At 40.5% G+C, this 19,561-nt stretch overlaps 2 protein-coding genes across 2 annotated transcripts; both read left to right on the top strand.

The window, feature by feature from the left end:
* The first annotated feature begins 24 nt into the window (after nt 1-24).
* On the top strand, nt 25-3,921 carry LOC118309407. The gene is made up of 4 exons (XM_035631503.2): nt 25-1,250; nt 1,550-1,634; nt 1,971-2,038; nt 2,130-3,921. The coding sequence occupies exons 1-4, from the start codon at nt 1,129-1,131 to the stop codon at nt 3,454-3,456; spliced, it is 1,602 nt and encodes a 533-aa protein (XP_035487396.2). The 5' UTR covers nt 25-1,128; the 3' UTR covers nt 3,457-3,921.
* Nucleotides 3,922-5,791: 1,870 nt separating this feature from the next.
* On the top strand, nt 5,792-17,841 carry pdrg1 (p53 and DNA-damage regulated 1). The gene is made up of 5 exons (XM_035632537.1): nt 5,792-5,947; nt 8,414-8,489; nt 11,481-11,555; nt 14,005-14,085; nt 17,208-17,841. Exons 1-5 carry the CDS (start codon nt 5,864-5,866, stop codon nt 17,288-17,290), a joined length of 399 nt encoding a protein of 132 aa, XP_035488430.1. The 5' UTR covers nt 5,792-5,863; the 3' UTR covers nt 17,291-17,841.
* The last annotated feature ends 1,720 nt before the right edge of the window (nt 17,842-19,561 follow it).

The following is a 19,561-nucleotide window of genomic DNA, read 5'->3' as shown; positions in this document are numbered from 1 at the left end:
TAACCTGCCTTCTGTAAAAGGTTAAAAAAAAATCATTAGTTATATAGTTACACTAGTCATTTGTGTTTACAGTTGTCATGTGCCAGACGACATCATCATCATCTTGTTTTGAAGTGCATAGCAATGATTATCCAACAAAACGATCAAGACTTCTGAACTGCATCAGTGTGTAATGCCTTAAAAGAAAACAGAACATACATTGACTTTTAGTAAAATACTGCACAGAATGATTATTCAAATCAATATCATAAAGGCTGCTGTTTTCTAAAATGTTCACCACAACAGCTTGATGAAGTCACAATATGTCAGAGTTGTTTATACAGCGGGTTCCATTGCTTGTATAGAGGGCCAGACAAATCCGTTGGGGCCACTTCAATAGAGGATAATCAAATCATCTTCTCTGTCAACTAAACAGAATTATGATGGGGGAGATGTGTATTGGTTTCATCACAGTATTAACATCATCATTGTGAACATGTAAACATATCTCAAATATGACTTACCCAAGGCGACGTTAAAATCACTGAAGTTAAACAAAGGTATATGTTGCGCTATGTATTGAAGCTTAGCATGAATGTGTGTGAATGGGTGAATCTGACATGTACTGTAAACTTTACAGTGTAAAGCACTTTGAGTGGTCGATGAGACTAGAAAGGAGCTATACAGAAACAGTCTATTTACCATTTACTATATGTAAATAATCAGAACACATCAATGGACCACAAGTCACTGTAGTTGCAAGTCCAACTGCAGTGATGCTCTTGCACTTATGGATGTCTCCTGGTAACAGAGTGGGCTATATCTCCACTATAAGATGTGAGTATAGGCAACGTCTTCCTGAAAGTAACATTTGACTAAATTACTGAAAGGCATTCTCAAGAATAAAGAAATGCCTTCATTACTATTTATGCAGGTTGCTTGCACATATGCACGTATAGGCACCCCCTCCTGGACGGCAGCTAAATCGCTCATCGCGCCAATATATTTATTTTTATCAACAACAAAAACACAAAGAAAACACGATGCGTCTTGTTCATCTCAGCCCACTCCCCACGCACACGCTGGGGGTCATCACGCCCACGTGAACAGCTCGCTAGCCCTTTTCATTGGTGCCTCGTTTGGGCTGGGATGGGCACAGTCCTGCAGGAGCGGGTGGCCCGGCGATGTCTGGAGAGGGGCGTGTCCGTCAGGGAGACGGAGTGGAGGAGGAAGAAGGCCCCGTGGAGCAACAACTGGCCTGATGAGGCCAGGTAAGCATCAAATATGATCATATTTCACTGTTATAGTGAGTGGTGGAGGGCAGACGGGGGCGTGCTCTTATTCCCTGTTAACGTGTCTCTGCCGCCTCAGCGGCGACGCGGACATGCGCGTTGTCCGTGTATCGCTGCTTCCTATAATTGACAAGTATAACCGTCACGTCGACTGCACTGCGAAATCTCATCGTTTCTATATTTTATTCTATGTTTCGTATTGTCTTGAGGGCCGGTGGTTGTGATGTTGTGGAATGTTTAATACAGGATTTTTTTTTCTTCCTTTTTTTTCTTCCAAGCAACACGATGGGAAGGCGACAGTCACAAAGGAAGTCAGCGCAGCCACAGTGCACCGTCCCAAGTCAAGAGAATAATAATGACAAAGTAAGTGTCGAATAGAGCAAAAATATCCATTAGTCGATCAGACACACTTAAGGAATGAGAAAATGTATGGATAATTGGTCATATGCAAAGTAGAAATGTCTTTGCTGATTTCAGCTTATGAAGATCAGCTTATTTTCTCAATTTAAAAAAAACAAAAACAGTCGATTGATTAACTTGAACCATATTCTCTGACAATTCATAGACTAGATTCATCAAGAAAATAATCAAAAGACAAATCGAGTCAAAATAATCGTCAGTTCCAGTCCTAGCTTGCACTTGTATCAGGTAATACATCAGAATGTGTGCAGGTCTAACAGTGTCTCTCTGTAATCACAGAGGCTGCAGCAAAGAAGTAAGCACAAGCCCCATGCCGTCCTGACTAAACGCAATACTTGCCAACACAGGTGAGGTGATTTTTTTTGTGTGTTTGTGCGAAAGTAACGTCATTCTTTGTTGCCTGAGTGTTGGGCTGATAAAATCTTCTTTTCTTTCTAGTGCTCAGGGAACATTGGCCTCAAAGTCCCATCATCTGTCCACTGCAGAGGACAGGATTGACCTAAAGATGCACCCAGCTGCTCAGCGCTACTACGGCCAAGGAGAACGTAAGCACACAGGACTCAGAGGGAGCAGACGCACGCCAGCCTATCCCTGCCTGTCTGATTCCAACCCTGAACTACTAGAGAGACACTCGCCTCCACAGGAGGTGAGACATTTGAAAAGGCGTGAAGAGAGTGACAGTGATACTGACTTGTCTGAGTCTGAGAGACTGCCTTTGTCGTCGTCTGGCCGGGTTCCTCCACAGCTTGAGCTGAGGCCAGACGTCATTGAGGCCGAAGACTGCTCCACTCATAGCCACAGGCCCAGAGGACAGGGCCGTGGTTTTGACTTCCCAGACTTCCTTCCTCCACCTTTCAACTCTTGGAGCCTCAGTCAGCTGGCTGTCTTCTACAACATGGAGGGCGTGAGGGCTTCTCGGCCCAGGCCTGTAGGATGTTTGGAAAGGTACCTGGAGAGGCTGCTGCAGCTGGAGTGGCGTCAAATCCAGACGGTCAAAGAGGGGAGTGGGAGATCAGTGTCAGATGTAATATCCACCTGCCACAGGTCCTCTGCTGCTGTCTCGTCACGCCTAAGCTCCCCGAAGTGTATCCTCCAGTGTCAACGGGCCTTTCCCCTCACCTTCCTCTCTTCCCTGGCCAGTCACTCTACCCTGCTCTCCGGCTGTGCCTGCACTCTATTCCACATTCGCCACTCCACCTGTAACACCTCCTGCTCCTGGTCCAGCCACAGCCATACCCGTCCATCTAGAATAAGTCCCACGCTGGAGCGCAGGGTGGGCACTTCGCTCCCAAAAAGGAGCTACAGCGAGAGCCGGGTGCACTCCTCAGACAGGAGCGCAGTATCCAGAGCTCAGAGGTTCAGCAGCCCTCTGAGGGCCAACAGCCACCTGAGGAGAATGCAAGCCTCGGGCAACATCCGCAACCCGACTCACGGTGCTAACACCAAGCCTCATTCCCCCACCAGGGACTCGAGCTTTGGGGCACAGGGTGATACACTGGACTACAGGGAAGGGGGGTTTAGGAAAAGGAGTGATTCGGAGCAGAGGAGAGTTAGAGAAGAACATAGACAACAACATGGATCAGAGAAAAGACGGAGTGGTTCTGAGTGTAGAAGAGGAGGAAACGAGCGAAGGAGAACAGCTGAGTTGAAGGAGCGAGAAATAAAAACAGATGCTGTCACTGCAATAATGGACCATTTACCTGGGTCTAAATGTCCTCCTGTTCACAGGCCAAACAGGCCAAAACAGGTTGAATTTGTTACATAACAACAACTTGATTACTGTAAGTGTAATCGGTATGCCATAAATGCAGTCCTCACTTTTAAGATTTGATTGTCAACCTATTTTCCAGTCATTTTCCGTAGTTGTGCGTAAAAGTGTAGAAAGTTGAAGATGTTGAAGATGATTTTTCTTTCTAGAATGTGATGTTTTGCCATAATTCTCTGCTCTCAGGTTATTACAGTTATATTATTATGTTTAATCAATGCTGCGCAGTGTCCAGCAAAGTTGATTGTTGCTACATAACTATTATGCATGCAGATATTTATATCAATAATCTTTTTAGGTTTTTTTTATTTAACCCAGTAGGCCATCATCAGCACAATATATAATGTATATGTTTGTATGACAAGTTTTTCCAACACCACCAGTTTTACTGTTGATGTGAATGAAGAAGCCATCAATTGACATGGAGAGAAAAAAGAAACATTATTAAAGATGGCTGAAAAGTTATGATTGACTGTTGCAATTTCTCACTGAGAAAGTGTGGAATATTTATGGTGAACTCCACGGGTTTTCAGTTTATTTAATTTTTTTCACTAATATTTCTGAATCATTCAAGGGATGGGCAGGACATGTAATCCTCATAATGCAAAATTCAGTCTCTGTTTGATAGTTTCAGGTGGATTTCTCTTTAAAATCTCTCCAGTTGAATGAGAGAAGAGAGGAGTTGATGAAAACATTTACAGCCCAGAGTGTAACAAGCAGGAATGAGTGGTGTGAAGTGTGCTTTTCCTGTCACCCTGCAGGATGCTTCAGAAAGTATTTTCCGGCCCCTTCAATTTGTTTGTGTTGTCATATTAATTTGGAATGGATAAAATTGCCATTTTGATCATCAGTCTATACTCAACAATCATTAAAATGACAGTCATAACACTTTTTTAAAGATATTTTTTGCAAATGTATTTTAGAGCAAAAAAATAACAATTTTTTATAAAAGTACACACACTTTTAACTCAGTACTTTGAAGCCCCTTCGGCAGAAGTGTGCTTGGATTCTTCTTGAGTAAAGTCTTTGCAAACTTTACCCACCTGGATTCATGCAGTTTATCTCATTCTTCCTCAAGCTCCATCAGACTGGATGTGAAGTGACTGCTAACAGACATCAATGGGTTTAAGTATGGTCGTTGACTGGGTCATTTAAGGACAGTCAGACACCACCAATGGTGTCTTGGCTGTCTGCTGGTCTGCCTAAAGGATTCCATTTTTTTCTCTTCAGACCAGAGAGAAATTTTCTCATGTCCTCAGAATCCTTGAAATGCTGATTGACAAATTCCAAGCAGGCTGTCAGGGGCTTCTTACGCAAAGTGGCTTCCATCTAGCCACTCTAACACAAAGTTCTGATTGATGAAGTGCACCTAAGATGTTGTTTTTCTTCAGCAAGTTCATCCATCTCTGCAGAGGTCTTCTAAAGCTCTGTTAGAATGACTGTTGGGTTCTTGCTCACCTCCCTGACTGAGGCCCTTCTTCGGCAGTTCCTCAGTTCGGCCGGACAGCCAACTTTAGGAAGAGTCCTGGTTCCAAACTTATCCATTTCACAGTTATTGAGGCCACTGAGCTCCTGGGAACACTCATAGCTTTAGAAATGTTTTTATAACCTTTCCCTGATCTACATTTCATCAGGATATTATCACAGAGGTCTACAGAGAGTCCTCTTGGAGTTCAAAGTGTGGTTTTTGTCCTGGCATGCAGTGTGAATTTGAGGTCATTCCACATCAGCTTTCACTCCTGAGACAAAGCTGCTCTTTTGTATAAATTTTTATAAACTAGAGACAGATTTTATATATAAATTTAAGTCCCTTTAAAAAAGAGAAGTGAAAAAAGAGGAAATTACGGATTTAAAAAACAGTGAAGGTACATTAAATACATTTTAATACATAAAAATCTAAATATATTTACAACTTGAAATTGTCTGTCATTTATACCTTTACTCAACAACATTTTAATTGAATAAAAATTCCCACATTTGACATCAAAAAGTATACAATCTTTTTTAGGCTTCTAAACTAATTTGGTGATAGTAAATAGTTTTGTTACAGCATATATATATATATATATATATATATATATATATATATATATATATATATATATATAAATTATATGATTATTTATTATATTATTATAATAAATATTATATATTTTCTTATTGGCATTATTGTGTGGGAAATTACTGCTATGCGGCTCTCTGGCAGTTATTGTATCAAGCGTTTTTTTCAGCTGTGAGGAGGGGAAAACCCTGTCTATGATTGGCTTACCCTGATATCCTGCCCTAATTCTAACCAATCATTACTGTTAGTGTTTCAATCTAACCCAGTCAGAGGCAGGGTAGGGTGGGTCCTCCGAGGGAGTTAGTTGTTTCATACCGGACTTATTTTTGTAGCGACACAGCCAACATGGACGCTGAATCCCAGCGTGTTTTAGAGTATTTGACAGAAGTTGAGGAAGGAGCAGAGGATGTCCTCGCCACTAAACAACAGGTAGCTAAATACTAACCTGGTAACAGCAAGCTGTATGAAATATGCAGAGCACGACTACCCGGGGGGTGGATATAACAGCGACCAGAACTGGTCGCAACTGAGTTTCAGTAGCTAAGCTAACTAGCTTTATTAACAGCCAGTTATGCTGTGAAAGAAACCGTCTGTCGCGTGAAATGAATGAACATACCCCGGAAATGGTTTGTTAACTTTGCGTTCATTGGCATTTTTGACAGCAGACATTTTGACGTATGCCAGAGTCAGAAAGCTACAGGTGTAAATAATAAATGTATTACTGGTAATGACTATAACGGAGCCATAATTAATGTTAACTAGGAACACCTCGGCCTTTCCTGCTGTGACATGCATTAAAATGTCTGCTGTCAAAAAGGCCTATTGAAAGGAAATGAGTTACAGGATACAGGATTTTTTTCTTTACAACAGACATTTATTCACGCAGTTAAAATGTAAATCCATTCACAGCACAGACTTCATAAAATCCAGGGCCCAGTTGTTCATAACTAATTAGATTGGATTTTGAATGATGGATCTGATCAAATCTTGAAAATTAGTTGTCAAAAAAACTAAAAATGTTCTCTGAAATTGGATAAATTCACGCGGGCCAATCTTGGTTTTAATCTGGATCAAATTCCCAGTAGGCGTTGATCAAAACCTTGGGATGGGATTTGTATGTGGTCATGGGTCAAATGTGCCTGGGCTTTTGTGTGTGTACTGGTGTTTGGGTACATATTTTATTGTATTATTTTTATTTTTTGTTGTATAACATGCAATGACAATAAAGATCTATCTATCTATTTTCTGGATTATTCCGATCCCAGCAGAAGGGTGGATTCAGACGGGATTTCAGGAAAATATGTAATACAACTTTAATTACTTTTACTGTACAGTAGAGCTGCAACAGTTAATCCATTAATTGACCAGTAATCAATTGCTAAATTAATCAGCAACTATTTTGCTAATCGATTAATCGGTTTGAGTAGTTTTTATGAAGAAAAAGTTTTAACATTTTATGGACCAACAACTAATCGATTATAATCGAGAAAATAATTGATAGATTAATCGATAATGGAAATAATCGTTAGTTGCAGTAATCTTTGTTTCCCTGAAATGATCCTTCAAGTATTTGTCATTATCAAACAAAAAATATTCAATTTTAACTTTCATTTGTCACTATAATTTACAACCATGCTGTCAAAATTAGTTTCTAACAGCTTCATCCCTTATTGCATGTCCTGTCAGTCCCTCATCCTGAACTTCTCAAATGAGAAACAGAAAGAGCAGAAAGACTGATTTATCTGGCAGAGAAACAAATCACTCTCACCACTCTCAAAGCCTGACTTCAAATCCACCTCATAAGACCAAAGCTTCAAACGTTTGGTGTTTCCACAAAAGAAGAAGAACTACGAATGTTCTTTATTTTTCAAACAATTGATATTTGAAGTTTTGATTTGAAACATGTTTTCAAAATATCCATAATGTATTTGAATAATGTATATATTTTTTTTAATTTTTTAATTTTATTTGTTGTGGGTCAGATGAGGATTGTGACTGTTAAAAATACACTTAAATGAAGAGGAGTGTTTGTATTGTTTTCTCTGCTCTTTTCTGTTTCTTCAAATGAATACACTTTTGATCGACGCCACTGGCTATTCTACCTGTTGTTGTTTACACACCTAATAGCCTTCAGTGTGGCATGTAGCCCCATTTAGACCAATTGTAATTTGGATTTTGTGATCTTGAAACGTTTATATCTGGATAAGAGTGATCCAATCAAATGTTGCTTTTAATAACATTGACAACAGTCAAATGGATTACATGATCCTGGAGGGAATAACATAGGATTTCCAAATCTGAATCATTTAAATCCAAATTAAACTTTTTGAACAAGTGGAATCGAGTTTTCCATTTTGAGCCTGTGAACATTTTGAATTCATTTTTTTTATTCAGGCACAAAAACAACTGGTGTGGTTGATGTCATAAGCTATCAGGCATTTTGGGACGTTTTAATCCCCACTGCTGTGCTAATATCTCCCTGATGACGAGGCTAAGGAAACCAGCTGAGTAATTTGTAGACCGTTGTTAAAAAGATTTTCTGTACATTTAAACTCCAGCGCAAAAAGAGGTACAGTTGGGCCGTCTTATACACAACATAGCATTTCCCACAGAATTGGATTCAGCCAACCTGGCCTTATAAATTGTCCACCTCATTATGAAGAGCATTCTACACTACTACACACTACACTGAAAATTTGTTTACTAGAGACAACACTTGATAAAGCAACACTGTACAATATTTATCTTTTAAAATGCTGCTTAACTATCGAACATGACTGTGAGTTATGTTGTTGTCATCAATGCAAAAGCATAATTGCATAATGAAAAGTCACAGATATTGCAACATCAGCTGCTGTGTAATGTAAGGGATAACGTTCTCTGTTGATGTTTCAGATTGTGGACCTGGACACAAAGAGAAACCAGAACAGAGAAGCGCTGAACGCACTGAAAACGGAAATGTCTGATTCAGGTGAGTGATGCCTCATCAGCAGGTGTGTTGACACAGAGCAGAGAAGGTCTGATAATGTTTAGGTTTCTGTTTCTTGCATCCTGTTTAATTCATAGTTGGACACTCACTGACATCCATTGGCTTAGGTTATTTAAGCACTGATTTATTTTTACACAGTTATTTTACAGAGAGAACGAGACATCAGCTGTTTCGGCAATGTGCTTCCGCCGCTCTCATAGAGAGAGAGACGAGTTTTGCTCAGCACATAGGGAAGGAATGATAATTTTAACTAATACAAACTATAGTTGGAATGTGAACCAGAGTTACTGCAAAAAATAAATATATATATATATATATATATATATATATATTTAAGAGGATTGATTTATACAATGTTATTGTTTGAGTATTATTAGTACAACATTAAAACATATTTTAAAAATTATGAATATTGTCATGTGCATTGGTAGGATTAGATGTGAAATCAGTCCGAAAATGGGTGTTCACTTAAAATATAAATATTTATGATATTGAGATCATAGGTTGAACAGTGAAGGTGTGAATCCCAGCACTGACCCTCGCAACTGACAGTTATCACAACTAGGGCTGCAACTAACGATTATATTCATAATCGATAAATCTGTTGATTATTTTCTCGATTAGTTGTTTGGTCCATAAAATTGTAAAAAATGTTGATCTTGTTTCACCGAAACTCCAAGACGATGTTTTGTCCACACACCAAAGATATCTAGTTTAGATATCTAGAAACCAGAAAATATTCACATTTAAGAAGCTGAAATAAATTGTCTGTGTGCGTGTGTGCACTAGATAGTATAGACTAGGTGATGTGAGCAATCGCTAATCCAACCTGATACTAGCTAATGCTAGGCTTAAAACATATGTGCGCTCGTGTGCACGTGGATCGCAACGTGATTGGTTGTACATTCTTCTTTGTGGTTTTAAGCGGCACCTTCTGCTCTGGAGTTTTCCCTTTTCCTTTGAAATGATATTGAAATGTGGCGGAAAAACGAAAGAACAGCGGTAGATGTAGTGACAATTTTATTGTAGTGCTTTTGTTTTGATAGGTTCAAAATAAGTTGTCAATTGATGTCAGTGTACAACGACAATTTACCCTAACCACAACCACAACCCTAACCCTTACCGTAACTGAATTAATCGCTGCATTTAAATGCTTTAAAAGTGTCAAATCAAAGAAAATATATGAGATGTTACGTCGTTGCCCGCCATCTTTTGACTTGACAACTCACATGTGCTAGCGGTGAACCAATGACCAAACTCATTCTTATCTGGTTGTTGGTACCGTGTTCTAGGTCACAGACATACCTTGCTGTACTCTTGGTCAGGTGTTGTTAACAGCCCATTGTGCTAACACACGATAGAAAAGCTAACTAGCGATCCGGAAATGGACAGGGCAGGTCAGCTTTACACGTGGTAAAAAGCACCGGTGTGAGATTCAGATTTATTGTGATTTTATCGCCCAGAGACCGGGTGTATAACCGTTCAGCCAGTTACAAGCAAGTGTCCGAGTTCTGGCAGATAAAATACAATACCGATCAGACACGTGGCAATCAAAATTTAGCATTACAGTTAATACTTTGAACAGTATCCTCTACCATTAAAAACGGACTTGTCCTTCAGGTGATCGGCAGCAACACAGAGAAGGACTATAAGGGTACCTCACAACAGTCAATATTAAGAATATGTTTATGCGATGGTCAAACTTATAATAATCACACATTAGCTAAACTATCTCTGCCAAGGTACGTTTGCCTTTTACGTGGGTCGCGTTGGGGCAACCAGTGTTGACAATCCGTCATGGGTCCGTCATGGGTTCTGCAGTGTGTTGAACATGGGTTAACAAGGCGATCTCCCGGCCTCTGGCATGAGGTGGGGGAGGAGATGCGGGACCTATTTACTGGGGAACATCAAAAGGTTTTAAACCATCAAAAAGTTAAAAGATTTAGGGAGTTCATTGAGGCAGTGTAAAACACAAGGCATGAATTATTAACCATAAACACGATCCTTTGATGCTTTGGTAATTGATGACACAAAAATTAAAGTAGAAAAGAGGGAAATCAAAAAGGGATAGACGTTAGAGGTTAATCGGCTTTCTCCTGGAGGCTGTTGAAGTAAGCCAGTGGGATGGTTCAGACTGGTGTGTAATCGTGTCTGAACGAGAAGGAGGAGACCACTCTTTCCTTTGTGCGATGTATCTGTATGTTGCGTATACAGAAATTGCTGTGATGATTCAACCACTAAAGAGGAAAAGGTGACCCAAACAGACTAAGTGTTCTGGTGATATGACGACCTACTAGGTAACTAGTAACTTAATGGTGAGTCTAGTTTGTTTGAGACTAACTTGACCTACTTGGTCCCTTCAGCTGGAAGCTGTGGTTGAAGGGTGTTATCACGGGTCAGGTTGTGACCTCTGAATGCATCCATGATCTCAATCTCCGTGTCGACGGTCGGGGATGAGATGATGAAGACAAAACCTATGGGCTTCTGGTGGAGCTTTGTAGAACACGGTTTAGTTTTTAAGGGTTAGTTTAGTGGCTATATCACGGCGGTCGTGGCAGGTCTGTTAACAAGCTGTGCCTACTTAATTTTAAATTTAATAGGGTGTACTACCAGACTAGGCCAGCTCGACAACTGTGGGAGTTACGTAATAATTGTTCCGATTATTACAAACAGTTTACATGGCATTTGCGTTGAACTGCCAGCCCTGCTGGGAAACCGGAAATGGAATTAGCGGTGCACCAACATAAAATTTCCCATGTCGGATGCTCAGTTGGTCTTGGATAATTATTAATAACTTGCTAATTTCCAAATCTGCTCCTATCGATGCACAACAGACAATATTGGCATACAGCGACATCTCTAAATGGAAACAATAGTTCAGTGTCTTGATATGAGCCAGGTTTATAGTTGTAATATTTGCTGTTATTGCACTGTACATTGAATGATACTTAACCACTACTGTCTTTTTTGTAGAGAAAGTCAAGGTTTGCTTTGGAAACATGTTCATCAAATTTCCCAAATCAAAGACGAGAGAGATGATTCAGAAAGGTAAAAACCGGCATTTCATATAATATCCACAGGGACAAATGTTATCTATTGATTTGTTTTATTCATACAGTTTGGGCAGCCCAGGCCAAATTCCATGTATTGTGTATTTTTGAAGTGAAGAAGTAATATTCTTCAAATGAATTAATTCTTCAAATGTCAATGCCCTTTTATTTCACACACTATTAAAGTAAATTAAAGCATGATTGTGGCATGTTCAAAAGTTTGGGGACCAAACAGAGTCAGTACTCTGTAACAGCACCCGTGCCAGTTATGTCTTGGAAATTATTGTTTTACTCAGCTATTTTAGAAATTTCATCCAATCTTATCACTCAAGTATTTTTATGATGTCTTAGACACATGGCATGTTTGAGATCTAGATGGGAGTGGTCCACAAGCTCTAGCTTGTGTTTTTTGAAGTTATTCATGCTGGATTTTGAGGTCTTCATTGGCTCATTGTCCTGCTGAAGAAGCCTCTTTTCAGTTTCACTTTCTTGACTGACTCCTTTCCATTTGCATCGAGGATTTCACTCTTTTTAGTGGCAAAGCTCATGACCATTGGTCAGAGTTGGAGCATTTGTCTACCAGCACAGCTCCCCCTTTACCACAGCGGCCTGGTTCAGAGCCAGCTTTACTCACGCCTCACCTATCCACCCTAGAGCTAGTCTGCGCTACCAAGGATTGGCACTTCCTAGCCCTTGACCTAACATGATGCCCAGCTTACAATGCCCAACCTGATGCCTACTCATGCAGTTGATGAGCCTACATGGAGGGTGGTGGCTCCATGTCACTTTTCCGATTGTGCCCATGGGCTAAAGCCTAGTCGCTGACAAACTCCCTCTTAGGTTTTGCTCCAGGATGTTGCCCCAGTTTCCCTAATACAGCAAGGTAAAGCAGTACTTTAGATTGTACCTATAGTGTGGAAGAATGAGTTTGTCGATACGATTGGCTGGAATTAGTTTTCTCTGCAGGGAGGGTGGACTCAGCCTTAGAGATACAGTAAAGATCTCAGACATCCAGAGGGAGCTCTGAGTCGTCTCAAAAGGAGCCAAGTTAAGTGATACGATAGATGAACATGAACTCAATCATTTCCATTGACCCTTGTTAATCGCCATTGTGTTTACAAGCGTGTTTGTTGATATATCCAGTCACGCTGCTTCAATCTTTTCACCTGCTTTGTGTCGCAGGCACAGCTCAAACTGTGTCAAATCTTTAAGATAACATTTCTCTTACAGAACATTTAATGCAGCATGACATTGATGTGGAGCAATGAACAGTTTTTGATGTCCTGCGGTCACTAAGTGCGACTGTGTCAGTCTGCTCAGCAGCACAAGCACCTCACAACCTCCAGTATGTTGTGCACTAAATCCACATTAGTTATCACAATTTGCCTCTATTGCTGCTTTGATTAACTGACCCCCCTGCTGAAAAAAATCCTATAGCAAACTGGCAGAGACACAAATCGTGTAGGAGAAGAGAGCAGTGATTCACACACACCAATTGGCCTTTGCTAAAAGCTCAAATGATTCAGTTGCAAAAAATGAAAATAATATTGTTTATTTCAATAATTTCTGGCCTAATATCGTGACAGGCCTATGTCCAACTGCTGTAGACACAGGAATCGCCCGAGAGATAATATGTCCAATTTGGCCTGGGAACACCTCACAATCCCCCAGGAGGAGCTGGAAAACTTTGCTGGGAAGAGTGACATCTTGAATAACTTTTTTTGTTTGTATTTTAAATCAAATGCTGCCACCACCACCCCAAACACATATTTGGCGATTGCTGCCAAAGAGTTAAATTTTAACTTCATCTTTTCAGACCATTAATTGTCAAAAGGACTTTTACATGTACTGTAGACCCTGTTTGTCGATGCAACACTGCAAGATGGAACGGTGCACCACCACTGTTGTGTCTGCTTAAACTTCAGTTGGCTCCTTTGTTTGTTTTTTTAGTCTGCCAGATCTTGACTCCCACAGTAATCCTTAACTGCCATTTCTTAAAGACATGTCTAACATTGGAAATTTCTATCAAGTGCATTAAAAATGTATCTTTCATATCTCTCTGCAGCTTGTAGGCTTTGGTTAGCTTGATCATCAGCTCCTCAGTTGTTTGCTTTGAGAAGCCTGTGGTTGTTCAGTGTTGCCACAAGTTTGAAGAGTCTGTCATCATTTGACAAATTCTAATGAGTCAATTAAGGCCTGATGATTTCATTTAGTTCTTAGTGGTTTCGTAGAAGGGTATCCAAACTTTAATGTATTTTGCATGTTAGGTAATTAATTGTTACAGTTAATTTGAAGAAAGGCTCACTTGCTGCAGTGTTAGTATTTACTTCTTTTCACTCAAATATTAGGAAAATATGGAATCATCCGAGGGTTGCCCAGACTCTTTCATGCAGCAGTACATGGCTAAACATGATCATCCTAAACTGTTTTGGATTTTTTCATCACAGACCAGGAGCAGCTGGAAAAGGAGATAAACGAACTTCGCAAAGGACTGAAAGCAAAAGTTAATCGTCTCAATGAGATGCAAGGTATGGAGAACATCTTGGCTGTTCAGTTGGCCACATGCTTATTTGAAGGAACAGGTTTTTGGTAAATATGCTTATGTGCATTTTGCTGAAAATTAGAAGAGGGGACTGCTAACACTTTTATGGCTTAGTAAAATAGCCGGAGGCAATTAGCTAAGCATAGAGACAGCAATCACATCTAATGCTCACTAATTATTCAGAGTCTTGTCACTGTGACGTTGTCCAGCAACGGACGTGCTGCTCTGATGGATTAACTCTGCATAAAAACAAACAAAAAAAACCCACTGATATACTTTTTTTAATAATCAGAGCTCAAATTGGGGTGCAAAGTTATAACATGACACCCATTGCAATTGGGCGAGCTTTGCATTCTATCTTTGAACTTGGACACAAATACAATAAACATGTGTACAATGAAGCACAACCCTACAGCCATGCAATAAATGCCTCCTTCCTTTTGAACTTGCTTAGTTTTGGCTGACACTATAGATATGTCAACTCACCAGTTTGACTATTCACTGTGGTGAAACATTCTGTTACCATTGTTAGAAGTGATGATGTAAGTTGTGCAGATGGAACGGGTTGCTAGGTGCTTTTAAGAGCCATAGAGAGATGGAATGTGCCGCGGTCCATCTCTCTTTTATGCCCTTTCTTGCATCCAGCACCAAGCACGACACAAGTGCATCGTTTCAGACCAACACATTTTTCTTTTTCCATTCCAGCACTCGCATTTTTTAAAATAACAAGGGCACTTCATCTGAGCACCCATGGGTGTGTTGTACTTAAAAGGAGGAGTGGTGTTGGTGCATTGCTATCTTGAAGCAGTGGAAAACAATTGACGAACAAAAACCTGGTGAATAATAACAATCTGTCAAGGTGCAAGGTCACCTGGCATTCAAAGGGAACTAGAAATGTCTTAAAAACACACCCACGATTAATTAAGAGACCAAGTAGTACCCTTTTAAACCATGCACATGGTATGGTGACATTTTTGTCAGCCATTTAATATACTTTGGACATACATTATTGTGATAAGAACTATCTCAAATAAAAGAAACCATCTTTGGGTAAAAATTTATCTGGCATTTCATTTGAATTCCCATTTACTAACATGGAGGGGGTGGGGCTTATGACCTATACTGCAGCCAGACACCAGGGGGTGTTTTGGCTTCACTTAAAGGGCCCATATTTACGCTCCAGGCACCTTTTCAGCCTGCCTCCAAGTATATTTGGTTATCTGGGGTGTCTGCCAGCCCACGGAGAATGATAAGAAAACAATGAGTCGTTGATTCGTGGTTCTGGTTGGCCGTGCAGACAGTCTGTAAACGAGCCATTCACAGCCCGGGCGTCAAGTGACTAAAGTTGACTCCTGCTACTGGGGCAACCACGCCCCCAACCTGAGCAGCACCTCCCCCCTTGAAGTGCGGAAAAACAGATAGCTTATACGCCATAATTTTCTCCCCGCAAGCGAACGGCGACCGCGGGCATGGCCAAGCTAGACTAGCGGCGGGCCGGTCTAGCTAGACTCGCGACCGGCCGGGGTAGCTAGATCGCGGCCGCGAGCTCCGCAGGCCGGCCGGGATATCGTTAACTTTCTATCGCCCAGCCCCTTGTGCTCTGTGTGTAATTATGGACAACGTGTTCGCTGTGCCTCCCAGGTCTCTACGTCGTGTTTGTGCCTTGTCACGTGCGACTGTTGTCATGGCATCGCAATGCCGTAGTTGTGTAGCAGACCCGGGGAGGAACGAGGCGGAGCTTTGCGGAACACGAAGGGAGGGGGGCGAGGAGTGAGCACGAAAGGGCTGCAATCTACCATAGTATCACAGGGCTGTTTATACAGAAAGAGGAGGGTGCTGTGTGGCTTGATCCTTGAGGTGTTTTGACATAGAATGGCAAAGACATGTAGTGCACACACCTGAAAACCAATCTAACTTGTGTAAAAGGGGGCATAATATGGGCCCTTTAAGAAAAGCTGTGATGTTGTCATAACTTTTATACATAGTCTATTGGTAAAATGGAGCCCTATGTTGCAGCACTCTGCCCTTAAACTAATAACTCCTAGAGGGTAATGCTGGAAACTTGTTTCACTCCAGAAGGTCAGATTTTAGGAATTCTGACACTGAAAGAACCAAAAATCCAGAAATAAAATTCCACTAATACATTCGCAAAAAGTCTATGGTAATTTTTTACGGCTGTCAATGATAGTGGTGTTGTTTGGGTTTCTGTTACTTCATCCAACACTACTAAAATGGTCATTATAATTAGGAGTTGAGTTGACACTTTATTGGCATTACACCCTAACTGTTAATACAGTTGATGCTCTGTTACAAGAGATAAAACTTGTGGTGGTGCAGTTTCCAGTTTTTATCTCAATGTAGGTACAATTAGCATCATGCTAAGAGAATTTCTGCACATTAGCTGGCTTTGAGGTCAAATCATTGTCTCCACAGACCTGAATCTGATCTGAAGGGGTATGTGGTGTGGAAATGGTTATAAACAAATCTTTTATTGGCAGTAACTGAAATATCAGTAGACACTGTACAGGGTGAGTTACAATAAATTTTCTTTGGATTCTCTCAGACTTACAAACATTTCTTTGTACAGCCTGGGCCGTTAATCTTTTGACATTTGGCCCAAATCTTAGGACCCAACAAAAGACCCAATTAAAATGAACAACAATCGGGAAAACACTGTCATCACATGGGAAATTAATCCCCAGTCTCCATAGGAGGAATGTATGGTCTCCTGTGATTAATGATTGTAGAGAAAATAAAGTGTTTTCTAATAGATCTTCAATTGATGCAGATGGGCTAAACTCTGAATGTCTCCCAGTGGTCCAGTTGTTGGATGAGGGAGTGGGAACTGAGTTCTGTCTGTGTTGAGTCAGATAGCTGCAGAGCTGGAAGAAAAAACTGGGAGAGGTTTCAATTCAATAATTCTTTTTCTGGTAAAACAATAAAAAAAGAAAAGAAAAGTCCTTTGTGTTATTTTTTGGGGAAAAATGCCTTGGTCACAAAAACTTTCAGTCCAAATGGAAATATTTTGATTGCTTCTATTCAGGCCAGGATCATTCCAGCAGCACTCTGAAAGGCGAACTTGATGTGTGTCTTTGTGTTTGTCTGCAGGTCACCCTGAGCTGAGAGGCTACAACCTTTCTCCTTTGTCCACTGAGGAAATCAAAGCTATGAACAGCATTTTAAAGAGATGACATCAGACCTGCGAACCACTTCATACTTCTGAAGCCGTACTGTAATGTAATGTGCTATGCTATCCTGTGGACAATGTGATGACACAATATCCTGATCTCTTTATAAATGTTTCAGGCCAGGTTCATGAAGGTGTCCTCTCTTTCCAAAACTGCACATAACCAGAGGCATCTGTACTAACACACCTACTGTGTGAGCATACATCATGAGGATGCTAATTTGGAGTCTGGTCGGTGCCTTGATATGACTACATCAAGTGTTCTTCCAAATCAGACAAACATTTCAAAATATTTATTCAGACAGCAAACCTCAGGCCAAATGTAAACAATAGATACAATTACAGTTTATTACAATTTTAGGTTTTATCTTTGTAAATGAGACTAACGATTCCAAAATCAGGTATAAGAGTATCATTGTCTCGTTAAAGTAAATGATAAGATCTCAGAACACGGATAAATCGGTCCATACATTTAAACTGAAAGTGAGCTCATCCTCAGTGTCACTAATCTTCATTGCTAGTGTGTACAATAAAAGGTCAGTATGTAAACTGTGATGGTGTTTGAGGTATTTCTCTTTTTGCCTTCCATGTTTCTTCTCATCCATAGTATACAGTACGTGGCTGAACTGGTGTTTTGTTTACAATCTGTGTCTGACACCCAGGTATACACCCCCTTGTCATAACTAAATGACCAGATTGGGCATCAACTCGCGCCACCATTTCATCAGACAGCGAAACTGGAGTGTGATAAGGATAAAACAGTGAGTTCGTTTAATCCCGTCCACACACAGCGTCTTCTGGTCGCCTTCATCCCCGGATCACTCCAAACACTCCACGCTACAGATCAGCTTTCACTTTGACCCCATTTTCACCTGGCAGTAACATCCGAACTGTGATCAGATCACAAGTGGACACCTCTCAGTACATCGTTCTCAGTGACCACTTGTGATCTGATTTCACTTACCCGCTCTGTATGTAAATCAACACGTTGCAAAAGACCAAATGCGTTGTTGTTTTTAACAAAATAATAAAATATGCAAAAAAACTAATTAAAGTGCAAAATGAGGCAAAGAACCCACCGAAACTTCGTGTTTACACTTATTTATCAAATCCAGACTGCAACCGCACTGCACATTAACTTCTGCCATCAACTCTCTCTCACTCGCTGGGTTGAGCCACACTCACATCACACATGCTCCCCGCTCTCTCTCTCTCTCTCCCACACCGCTCCATTCCCGACAGGAATATTTACAGTCATTGCTTTTCCATGTGGATCACCACCATCATCTGTGTATTTTACAGAAAAGCCACAATACTCCTATACACAAGACTTAAATGATGCGGGTGGCTTCTCCAGTTCTTCAACTCCTCCAATAGCGATGACTACGATCCGCTTCTACCGCTGTTAACATGCCTCGTTCACGTGAAAAAGCAACTTCCTTCAACATCTGATCCTTCTATTTTCACTGCAGCTCTCTGCATCGACATTTCGGGGATTATTACGCTACTTTAAAAAGTAACAGTAGCAGTGGCAAGTAAAACTATTATACGCATTATGGTAAAAAATGCGTGATCTGTCAAATTCTGTTTACGTCCACTCTCACAGAGTTCGTCAGTTGAGTAGGCGGTACCTAATGTGGCCAAAAGTCACATACCCGTTTTCACTGCTATCACAATGTGGACACGGCTTAAACCACCTCAGAATGTCTCCTGAGAATGTTTTCACCTGTACTGAGAGCTGTCCACTTGTGATCGGATCACTCGGGACAGATGTTACTGCCAGGTGAAAACAGGGTCTTACTGTCACAACACAGCAGTGCCCGGAACGGACTCCACACAGACTGGACTGACTCATGACTCGTGAGTTACACTCAAACATTTTTGGTTTGAGTGACAGACGTTTTTCATTTAATGGACTAAGTTTACATCTGGAGTGAATTTGACTGTTGTTTTTATATATTATGGATTTGAAGTAAATAAACTAAACTGAACTACAATGAACTGAGAGAAAACCCAAAGTTGGATTTTGAGTTGGAACATTTTTTTAATTTTTTGTTTTGTGAATTATTTTGTAACGTTTATTGTAGCTATTTTGTTTATACACTAACCTCGTTTTTGAATGAAATTGTGGTATATTGTTGTTTTTGCTAGTCATTCAGTGTAAGGGTAGGGTGACTTTTAATCTTTAATGTCATGAGAGATATCTGGCTGGCACCCCTTAAACTAAAGACAACCTGTCACATAGTACAATGTTACAACCAATAGTGGCATTTAA

Source organism: Scophthalmus maximus, chromosome 6, assembly GCF_022379125.1.
Source record: "Scophthalmus maximus strain ysfricsl-2021 chromosome 6, ASM2237912v1, whole genome shotgun sequence".
NCBI lineage: Eukaryota > Metazoa > Chordata > Actinopteri > Pleuronectiformes > Scophthalmidae > Scophthalmus > Scophthalmus maximus.
This window is presented reverse-complemented; position numbering and strand designations above follow the sequence as displayed.